The sequence below is a fragment of the Phascolarctos cinereus genome, unplaced genomic scaffold (assembly GCF_003287225.1).
Source record: "Phascolarctos cinereus isolate Bilbo 61053 unplaced genomic scaffold, phaCin_HiC Scaffold_5;HRSCAF=322, whole genome shotgun sequence".
NCBI classification, from domain to species: domain Eukaryota; kingdom Metazoa; phylum Chordata; class Mammalia; order Diprotodontia; family Phascolarctidae; genus Phascolarctos; species Phascolarctos cinereus.
The window spans coordinates 237,470,149-237,481,237 of NW_027555958.1; the positions used below are offsets into that span (position 1 = coordinate 237,470,149).

Here is an 11,089-nt window from a genome sequence, read left to right on the forward strand (position 1 = left end):
TCTGAGAAGGATATGCTTTTCAGTTAATAGTATAATTCTGTCCAAAGAGGGATTGGGAATAACATGTTTGAGGCCTTAAATGTTAAATTTTCTTTCTTAATGATTTAGTAGTAAATATTTTACTTTCTCCTCACCCAGGCAAAATGAAAGGACTGGCATTTATTCAAGATCCTGATGGCTACTGGATTGAAATTCTGAATCCTAATCAAATGATAACCCTCACTTAGTTTTGCCAGAACACTACAGTTCTGAGATTTTTTTAGAAGGCATTTTGAAAACAAGGAACGATGTGATTCAAGGTTGCTAGACTAAAGGAAGAATGCAGTATTTACATAGCCCTCTTTCCACTTGAAATTTGTTCTTTAGTTCTATTCATGACCCATTTTTGTCTGTATTTTACATTTACTGTTCATGTTTTAAAGCATTGTGTGTCTTCCCACTACTTGAAATACTATAGTTCCAGCTCTGTCCTTGAATGCAGTCACGCATCTTTGCCTTTTATGTAATAATTAGTACAATTCCTCCTCAGAGGCTGATTTTAAATTAGCCTTTTATGTTTCCTGCACATCACTTCTCTTTGCCTTTTAACCTTTGTTTAACCATCATTTTCAAAAAAGCATTTAATGTGCTTGTGTTGTGATGTCTTCTGAGATTTAAATGCCCTAGAAATAACTTTTCACAATAGAGAGTGAGGGAAGGTGCACACCTTGAAATTTAATGTGAACTTCAGATGAAAAAATTGGAGAATTTACTATAAGATATTCATTGTGTTCAAGCAGATGCCCTGAGATGCAACTTTTAAAAATCCCATCAGGGTGATAAGGATGCTAGTATAAAAGTATTTTTAAAGTCGTTATAGAAGCTTTTTGAGATAAGTGGAAACTTTATTCTGTTTAAGGTATTTTCATGTAGTCAGGACCTCGATGATTAATTTTTTTAAAGCTATACTTTTGAGATCATGCGTCTGAAATTAGAACCTTAAAATACATCACAAGTCTTCTGGATTGAAATGTAACATTAGACAATGTGAAAAAAAATTTTTTAAGCTCATGGTCAGGTTCCTTATGAAGAGCTTCCTTCAGCATCACTAGGCTGGTCTTCAGGCAACAGATAAAATCAGCCAACTGGGCCCATATTTAAAGTCTTTCCCTCTTACCATTGGACCTACCTAAGCTTATGTTCTGCTGGTATAGACTTCTGGAAGCCAGAATTGGTGTGGAGACACCAAAGTAAAGAATTAGAAAGAAAGGCTACTTATGTTACACTGGTTGTAAATCACATTCAGTGATTTCTCAGTACAGAATTTAATTAACACAGGAACTGCTAATTAGCAAACGCCTCTGCTAAATGTACTTCCCTATCAAACTGACATCCATTTGATCTGTTTTTAAAATATGGCTGGTCTTTATATTCATTACGGTCCTATAATACAAAAATCTAATTTCATTTAGCAACAGACATTTTGCAAAATGTAATTGATCCCTGTAGGCCATTCCAGTAATGATTATGCTCATCCCACATGTTCAATCTGTTGCTATATCTTGACATTGCCACCTGTACATTATCTAGTATATATCTGCTTTTCTACATTTGTACACCCACAATCCTCAATTAGGCTCTCATAACCTCTCACCTGGACTATTACAGCTGCTTTGTGGTTAGTCTCACTGGTGCAGTTCTTTCCCTCTTCCGATCTGCCCTCCCTTGAGCTGCCAAGGTGATTTTTTTTTCTAAAATGTTGGTCTGACCATGTCACCACACCTCCCCCACCTACTCAGTGAACTCCAGTGGTACCTTATTACCTCTAGGATAAAACTGACTTTTTAAAACCCTTCAAAGAGGCAGGTAGGTGGTGCAGTGGATCGAGCACTGACCCTGGAGTCAGGAGGGCCTGATTTCAAATCCGGCCTCAGACACATAACACTTACCTCTAGCTGTGTGACCCTGGGCAAGTCACTTAATCCCATTGCCTAGCCAAAAAACAAAACAAAACAAAACAAAAATCAAAAAACCTTCAAAACCTAGCCACTCTATTCACTTCCAGATACCCTGAGGTTCCAGCACCCTGGCAGTTCCTCAGACACAATCCCATTGCCTAGGTCTGTGTCTTTGCAATAGCTTTCCCCCACACCTAGAATGGTCTGCCCCCTTACCTCTGCCTCTTCGTTTCTTTGAACTACTTTAAGACTCAGCTGAAATGTCACTTAGTCCAGGAGGTTTTTCCCATTTCATCCACCTTCTTATACCTTCTCTTCTGAGATTACATCTACTCTCTTTATCTTGGCTCTATTCTAGCTGTTTACTTATCTCTCCCAATAGAATGTAAGCTCCTTGAGGGCAGGGACTGTGATTTTTGCATTTAGAACAGTACCTAACATGTAGTAAGCATTTAATAAATGCTTCTTGACTTGCTAGGGGCACTTTACAATGGCTCTTTGGGCTGAATAGATCTATGTGAGTAAATTTTAAATTAGTACTCTTAAGTTCAATTAAAGTTTAATTTCAAATAAAATTTCATTGACTTTATTAGTATATTTTTTTCTTTTTTTTCAGAGGATGTATGGACACTCTTTCAAAGTACAATTACTTTTGGTGAATACAGTATTTATCAAGCTTTTTATAAAAATGGTTTGACAATAGCATGTGCCCTTAAACTCAAGTTTTTACTCTCAGGAAGCACGTCATTCAGGAAGGTGGATTCACTACACCTATTCTTCAGGATTGTTATGCGGGTCAGATGAGATGACTGTAAAGCACTTAGCATTCTGCCTGACACACAGTAAGCCCTATAGAAATGTTAGCTATTAGACTAGGAGGGCAGTGATTGATCAGCTCTCTAGACCAGGCTGCTTGGGTCACACTGAAAGTTTGTAGTTCCTTGCCTTAGGCACTTCCGAAATACTCAAAGAACACAGCACCTGGAGAAAATAACAGCAAGAGTCAGAGACTACAAAATCAGCATCAAACAAGACCCAGACACAAGTATACACAGTTTGACTCTAATACAAAGTACAAAAGACAATTCAGGAAGTAATGCTAGGAAAAAAAATGAGTAACAAAAAAAGACCCAAAATAAGGAGCTGTTATGGAGCCAGGGATGCTCAAGATGCAAATCCAGAAGGCAATAGCTCCATAGCATCTATAAGCAAAGCATCAGAAGAAAAAAGGCTTAGACAAGCTTAACTAGAATTCTTGGAAGAAATGAAGGAAGTTTAAAAATCAAATTATTAATGTAATGAGGTCTCTTTCAGAAAACTGGAAAATAAATGAGAGTACTAGAGGAAAAAAAGTGGAAGGACATTTAACATTTAGTATAGAAGTTACAAAACCTTACCAAAGTAACAAATTCCCTGAAAATTAGAACAAACCAATCAAGTTGACTCCATGAGACAGCAAAAAATATTAAAACGAGTAATAAAGTAGAAGAAAACATAAGGTGCCTAATATAAAAGCAATTAACCTAGAAAAAACAGTAAGGAGAAAAAAAATCTAAGAGTTACTGGGCTACTTGAAAGCCATAACCAAAAACTAAAGAGCCTGGTTACCCCCTTCTACCCCCTTCTCAAGAAATCATGAATGGCAACTACCCAGATCTATTAGAACTGGATGCCAAAATAAAAATGGAAATAATCTATCACCTTCAAAAACACACTGCAAAATAAAATTCCCCAGAATGCCATAACCAATATCCAGAGCTTTCACATAAAAAAGAAAAAATACTACAAATATACCAAAAGAAAACTTAACTACCAAAGAGTTGCAATCAGGAGATGACAACAAGTTTTGCTAAGTACTACTATAAAAATAAAAAGAACAGAGAACTTATATTTCAAAAGGCAAAAGATACAGGCTTACAACCAACAGTGACCTGCCTATCAAAACTAAATATAATCCTACAGGAAGAGGGTAGGAAGGAAAGGACTTCTAAGTATTGCTGATTAAAAAAAAAATTGAGTAGAAACTTTGAAATGTAAACAGGAATTAAGAGGAACATAAAAGGGGTAAATATGAATGAGTATTCAGAAGAGACTCTACAAGGATAAAATGTTTACATTCTTTTATGAGGAAAGGAAATGTTCTTCCCCTTTCCCCAAATTCTAATATCGGCAGTAATAGGAGTCACTCACAAAAGACCAAGGGCTTGGAAATCATTTTTTGTTTTGATGTAGGTGGTGCAGTGGATAGAGCCAGACTTGAGATCAAGATAACCATACTTCAAATCCTGTCTCAGTTACTTAGCTGTGTGACCATGAGCAAGTGCCTTAACCTTTCTTGGCCTCAGTTTCTTCATCTGTAAAATGAGGATAATTATAGTACCTACCTCACCAGGTTGCTGTAAAGAACAAATGAGACAACATATGTAAAGTGCTTTACAAATTTAAACACTATATAAGAAAAGGGAGAGGAAAAGGAATATGCTAGCAAAGGAAGAGAGGGGAGATTTTTCGTCTGAGTCACATAATCTGGGTACCCAAGTAGAAGACTACAAAAAAGAAGGAAAAGGGTTGGGGCGAAAGACATCATTTGAACCTCACTTTGATCTAAACTGGTCAAAGTAGGTTAGAATTCACCCCGAGTTTGATGTGGAAAGACATTCAATTGGATAAGGAAACCAGAAAGGGTATGTGGAATGAGAGGGAGAGCAGGTTCCAGGAGGGATTAGCCAAATGCAAAACAAATTTTAATCTCAAAAGAAAGATTGTGAAGGGAAGTTTAAAAGGAAAGAAATAAAAGATAATCTCTGGTGGGGAAACGGGAACAGAGGGACAGTGGAGCAGAAATAGATTGCATAAAGTATAAATCATTAGTACTATACACAATCCTCTTATTACTCTCTTCTTTGTGAAAGGGAGAGATGGAAAAACAAGAGAATAGGATAGAAGAAAATGGGCAATTATCACAACTATGTGAATGGGATGGACTCACAAAATGGAAGAGGATAACAGAATGAATTGGAAAGCAAAATCCAACAAAATTTTGTTTTTACAAGAAATGCACTTGAAACAAAGATTCACAGTTAAAATAAAGAATTAGAGCAAGATCTGTTGTGCTTTAGTTGGACTCAAAAAAGCAGGGGTAATAATTATCATCTCAAGCAAAAAAAGACTTGGTTAGAATAGAAAAAAATGGAAAAACTATATTATGCTTAAAGGCCCCATAGAAAGTGAATTACTACCAATACTTAATATATGTATCATATGGCACTTAGTAAATACTTAAAGGAAAAGTTAAATGAGTCATAGGGAGGAATAGTAAAACTATAAAGGGGAAGAACCTCATTGTGTACCTTTTAGACAAATCTAACAAAAAAATATATAGAAAGAAGTTAAGGTCCTGAATAATATTTTAGCAGAGTTACATATGAGAGATCCCTGGTGGTTACTGAAAAGAAATAAAAAGGAGTATACATATGCTTAATTGGAAATCATGCTTTTTAAAAATTAATTTTTTTTTAATTTTCAACATTCACTTCCATAAGCTTTTGAGTTTTAAATTTTTCTCCCCTTCCTTCACCAAGAGAGCACTCAATCTGATATAGGCTTTACATGTACTTTCCTATTAAACATTTTCACATTAGTCATGTTGTAAGGAAGAATTAGAACCAATAGGAGGTACCACAAGAAAGAGGAAACAACAAAACAGAAGAAAAAAAATAGCAAATAGTGTGCTTCGATTTGCATTCAAACTCCATAGTTCTTTCTCTGGATGTGGATATTTTCCATCATGAGACTTTTGGAGATGTTTTACATTCTCCCATTGCTGAGAAGAGCTAAGTCTATCAAAGTTAGTCTTTGCACAACGTGGCTGTTACTATGTACAATGTTCTTCCAGTTCTGCTCACTTCGCTCAGCATCAGTCCATACAATCCTTCCAGGTTTTTCTAAAGTCCACCTGCTCATCATTTCTTATAGCACAATAGTATTCCATTACATTCATATACCACAGCTTGTTCAGCCATTCCCCAACTGATGGACATCCTCTCAATTTCCAATTCTTGGCCACCACAAAAAGAGCTGCTATAAATATTTTTGTACATGTGGGTCCTTTTCCCATTTTTATGATCTGTTTGGGATACAGCCCTAGAAGTGCTCAAAAAGGATATGCACATTTTTATAGCCTTTTGGGCACAGTTCCAAATTGCTCTCCAAAATGGTTGGATCAGTTCACAACTCCACCAACAATGCATTAATGTTCCAATTTTCCCACATCTTCTCCAACATTTATCATTTTCCTAGTTGGTCATGTTGGCCAATCTGATAGGTGTGCTGTGGTACCTCAGAGTTGTTTTGATTTGCGTTTCTCTAATCAATAGTGATTTAAAGCATTTTTTCATATGACTATAAATAGCTTTAATTTCTTCATCTGAAAACTGCCTGTTCATATCCTTCAACCATTTATCAGTTGGGAAATGACTTGTATTCTTATAAATTTGACTTAGTTCTCTATATATTTTAGAGATGAGGCCCTTATCAGAGACACTGGTAGAAATGGCACTTTTGTGAAAGTTGGCTACATATAGTAGAATATAAAAACCTGATGAATGCAGAAATATTAAAAAATACATCTTTTACCAACCACAATGAAATAAAATTATGTTCAGTAAAAGATCATTGAAAAAAGATTAAAATTTAATTGGAAACTAAGCAACTTAATCCTAAAGAAATGGTAGGCCAAAGAACAATCATAGAAACAATAGATGATTTCATCAAAGAAAATTGCAACAATGAGACAACATTCCAAAATTTTGGGGATGAAGCCAAGCAATCCTTAGGAGAAATTTTACATCTTTTATATCTCTAAATTCTTCATCAACAACATCAAAAAGAACAATGAATTGGGCATACGTTAAAAAAAAAAAGATTTTAAACCCCAATGAAACACCAAAATAGAAATTCCAAAAACTAAAAATATTAAAATTGAAAGCAAAAAAGCCCATTAAATTAATAAAGTGCTGATTTTTAGAATGCAATAAAATAGATAAATTGTTAGATAATTTGATTTTTTTAAAGAAAAGGGGAAAAAAATTGCCAGTTTCAAAAATGAAAAATAATTCACAGAAAATAAAGGAGAAATGAAGGAAATTATTTTACCCAACTATCTTCCCATCAAACTAACAACTTAAATGAAATGGATGAATCTTTATAAAAATATAAAGTACTTATCAGACTGAAAAATAGAGACTTTAAAATTAACTCAATCTCAGAAAAAGAAATTGAACAAGCTATAACAATGCCCAAATTTTTTTTTAAAAAAGGAACAAATGGATTTGTAAGTGAATTCTCTTAAACATTCAAAGAACAATTAATTCCAATATTACCAAAACAGTGTATGCAAACAAAAGCTGTTCACAAGAAAGTAGAAACAGAAAAGATGCTACCAAACTCTTTAGAGGATAGAAATATGATCTTGATAACTAAATAAAGGAAAGTCAACACACACACATACACACACACACTACAGACCAATATCCCTAGTAAATATCAACACAAGAAATCTAAATAAAATTATTTTCAAAGAGGCTAAAGCTATATATCAAAAAGATTATATAGTATGACCAAGTTAGATTTAGATAGATGACCAGCAATGTAGGTTGGTCTCATATTAGGAAAACTATAAACATGCTAGACTATATTATTAACAAGAAGAATTTTTAAAAAGCTTAATACAAAAATTAACAAGCTTAACACAAAGGTTAACATATTTCTGTTCAAAACACTAAAAACCATAGTAATTAATGGACTTTTCTTAAACATAGTAAGTAGTATATTTAAAATCAAGAGTGAGCATTATATGGGGTATTGCACTGAGACTTTTGGGACAGCCTTATGTAATGGGAAAAAAACTAGTCATTTCCAATAAGTTCAGGAGTAAAATAAGGATGTCCATTATTATTTGATTTATTACTATTTGATTAAGTGCTAAAAATGCTAACTAAATTATTCTGATGATAAAGGAAATTGAGAAAAGCACAAGCAAAAATGAAACAAAATCATCACTTTTGCAGATGATAATGATGGTTTACTTAAATAATGAGTAGCAAAGTTTCAGGATACAAAATAGGGTTTATCTAAATCTTCAGTATTTCTGGATATTGCCAGTAAAATCCAGGGAAAAAAAGATAAAAAGAGATATTCCTTTTAAAATAAGCACAGAGTATATAACACTTAGAAGTCTACCTGCCAAGACACACACAGGATCTATATAAATACAACAACAAAACACTTCACAGAAATAAACAGATGCAAAGAAAGTGAAGAAATATTCTTTGATCATGAGTACCCTGAGGCAATATAATAAAAATGACAATGCCACCTACATTAATGTAATTATTCAGTGTCATACCAAAGGACTTCTTTCTAAAGCTAAGGACAAAAAATAACATTTTCTGGAACAGAGATTCTTAACTTTTTTAAGCATCATATACCCCTTTGTCAATTTAGTGAAGCCTATAGACCCCTTCTCTGAATAATGTTTTTAAAATGCATAAAATAAGAATTACACTAGATTATAAAAAACCTAATTATATTAAAAGAGTTTCAACATTATTTTTTTCATAAAACAAGTTCACAAAACCCAGGTTAAATACTCATATCTGGTAGAACAAAAGGTCAAGAATCTTTAGGGAAATAATGAAAAAAGTGAGAAAGAAAGGGGCCTAGTAGTACTAGATCTCAGTCTTACTACAAAACATAAATCATCAAAACTATTTGGCACTAGTTAAAAAATAAAGAGGTTGATTTATGGAACAGATTAGGAATACAAAATACTGAAGCAAACAAGCCTAACAGCTGAATGTTTGATAAACCCAAAGATTCCAGATACTGGAGAAAGGATTCACTAATGAATAAACACTGTTGGGAAAACTAGAGAGCAGTATGGCCAAAATTAGGTTTAGACCAACACCTCTCACCATATATTAAGATAAATGGTAAATAAATACATGACTGAGATAGTAAGTCACATGATAAATTAGAGAACAAAGAAAAAAACTACCTTTCAGATCTGTGGATGGGGGAAATGTTTATGACCAAACAAGGGAAAAAGAAGATTACAGAAAATAACATGGACAATTTTGATCCTACAAAGTTAAGTTTTTACATAAACAAAATCGATGCAGTTAAAAATAGAAATGAAGCAGTTAATTGGGAAAATATCTTTGTGGCAAATTTCTCAAATTAAGGTCTCATTTCTGAGATAAGCAAAAAGTAGATTCAAACTTAATAGGAGCTATTCCCCAAATTATATATGGCCAAAGAATATGAACAGATAGTTTTCAAAAGAAAAAACCCAAATTATTAGTAGTCATATAAAAAAGTGCTTTGAATGACTAATAATTAGAGAAAGGCAAATTAAAGCAACTCTAAGGTTCTATTTCATACCCATCAGATACAGCTATCAGATTGGCAAAGATGACCACAAAGGAAAACAATAAATGTTGGAGAGCCTGGAGGGAAACAGGCACACTAGTGTACTCTTAGTGGAACTGATCTAGGATTTCTGGAAAGCAATTTGAAACTGTGCCCCAAAAGTCACTAAATTGTACATGGCCTTTGACCCATCAATTCCAATGACTAGGCCTATTCTACAAAGAGAACAAAAAAAAGGGGAAATGGACCCTCAGGTACAAAATTATTTGTAGCAGTTCTTGTTGTGGTGGCAAAGGACTAGAAACTAAGAAGGGAATGTCCATTCATTAGTTAATGGCTGAGCAAATTACCGTATATTAATGCAATGGAGTATTATTGTGCTATAAGAGAGTAAGAAAACACAGTGAGGACTTGGATGAACTGATTGTAGATTAAAGTGAGAACCAGGAGAACAATTTATAATGTAACAATATCGTAAAGACAAACAACTTTAAAAGACTTAAGAATTCTGATCAATGCCATGATCCATCAAAATTCCAGTGTACTAATACTAAAGTATTCTTCCCATTCCTGACAGAAAGGTGATGGATTCAAGATGCAAACCTGGGAAGGCTTGAATGCAGGAGAAAATTGTCTACAATGACAACATTATTGCAAAGACAAACAACTTTGAATGTCTTTAGAGCTCTGATCATCACAATGACAAAGCACGATTCCAGATTACTCATGATGAAACATGCTACCAAGGATGTACTGGCAAATGTTTGACAATAGATTCTCCAAAAAGCACAACAGCGCTCTCAAGTTTAATCTGCATTATTTACAATCAACAAAACAATCAACCAAGAACTTTTTTGTAGCATTTGTCAATTTCTGAGGCGTAATGCTTGCACTGAAATTTTTAAAGACTCTGGTTGAACCGGCTTCAGCATACACCTGCATGCTAACCAACTCCTGATAGAGAGGTGATGGATTCAGAGTGCAGACTGACTTTTTATTTATGTGGCCAGTGGGAGAATTGTTTTACTTGGATTATTCATGTTTGTAACAGAATTGTGTTTTTCTTTCTCAATGGGGTGGGGAGTGGAAAGGAGATAGAAAGAAGACAGATTTTCACTGATTAAAAAGTTTTTTAATTAAAATGGTAAATAAATGCTATGATGAACTTCAAATTTAAAAAAAAAGAAAATAAATTCTTATTAATTGAAAAAAAATAAAAGTTGTCCTTCCTCCCCACCCCCCTCAAAAAGAATACTATGTTGTTGTTGTTGTTGTTTTCCCTCATGGAGCTGCAGTCTAGAGTTGTTATAGAGTTATTTGTTCTTTCAAACTGGATGGCTATTTAAACATCCTTATCAGCAACTTAATTTCTTATTTCCTTAATCCAATCTTGCACCTATAGCATTGAAGAATGGAAAGTCTATATTTGGTCATTCACCTTGTTAGGTATTAAAGGGTTGATAGAAAAGACAGGACTCTAAGTTTCCCAAGTGAAGAATGTTAGAATAAAAGAGACCAAGGAGAACACAAAGGCTTTCTTATTCCAACTCTGTTTTCTCTGTTCAAACATATAATTTCAAAAGAATCACCAGCAAATTTTAGAGTTTCTCAAAAACATTAAATAAGACAGTGATCCCTCATGAACCCTTTTCAACTAAAAATTTTAACTTGGTTGTAATGTATTGAGCATTTTCTCTTGACGAGCTGATTTTGGGCAGGAA

At 34.0% G+C, this 11,089-nt stretch overlaps 1 protein-coding gene across 2 annotated transcripts in view; it reads left to right on the top strand.

Annotated features, from left to right (window-relative positions):
- The window catches only part of GLO1 (glyoxalase I), a 32,617-nt gene extending 21,995 nt beyond the window's left edge, over window positions 1–10,622 (top strand). The window contains exon 6 of one of the 2 annotated variants that reach the window (XM_020999525.2): window positions 9,946–10,622. In XM_020999525.2, the coding sequence (XP_020855184.1) occupies window positions 9,946–9,953 (8 nt within the window). In that variant the 3' untranslated portion in view covers window positions 9,954–10,622. Of the gene's footprint in view, window positions 1–138; window positions 2,527–9,945 lie in introns of those variants that run through there. The other variant, XM_020999524.2, reaches the window with a different exon arrangement.
- The last annotated feature ends 467 nt before the right edge of the window (window positions 10,623–11,089 follow it).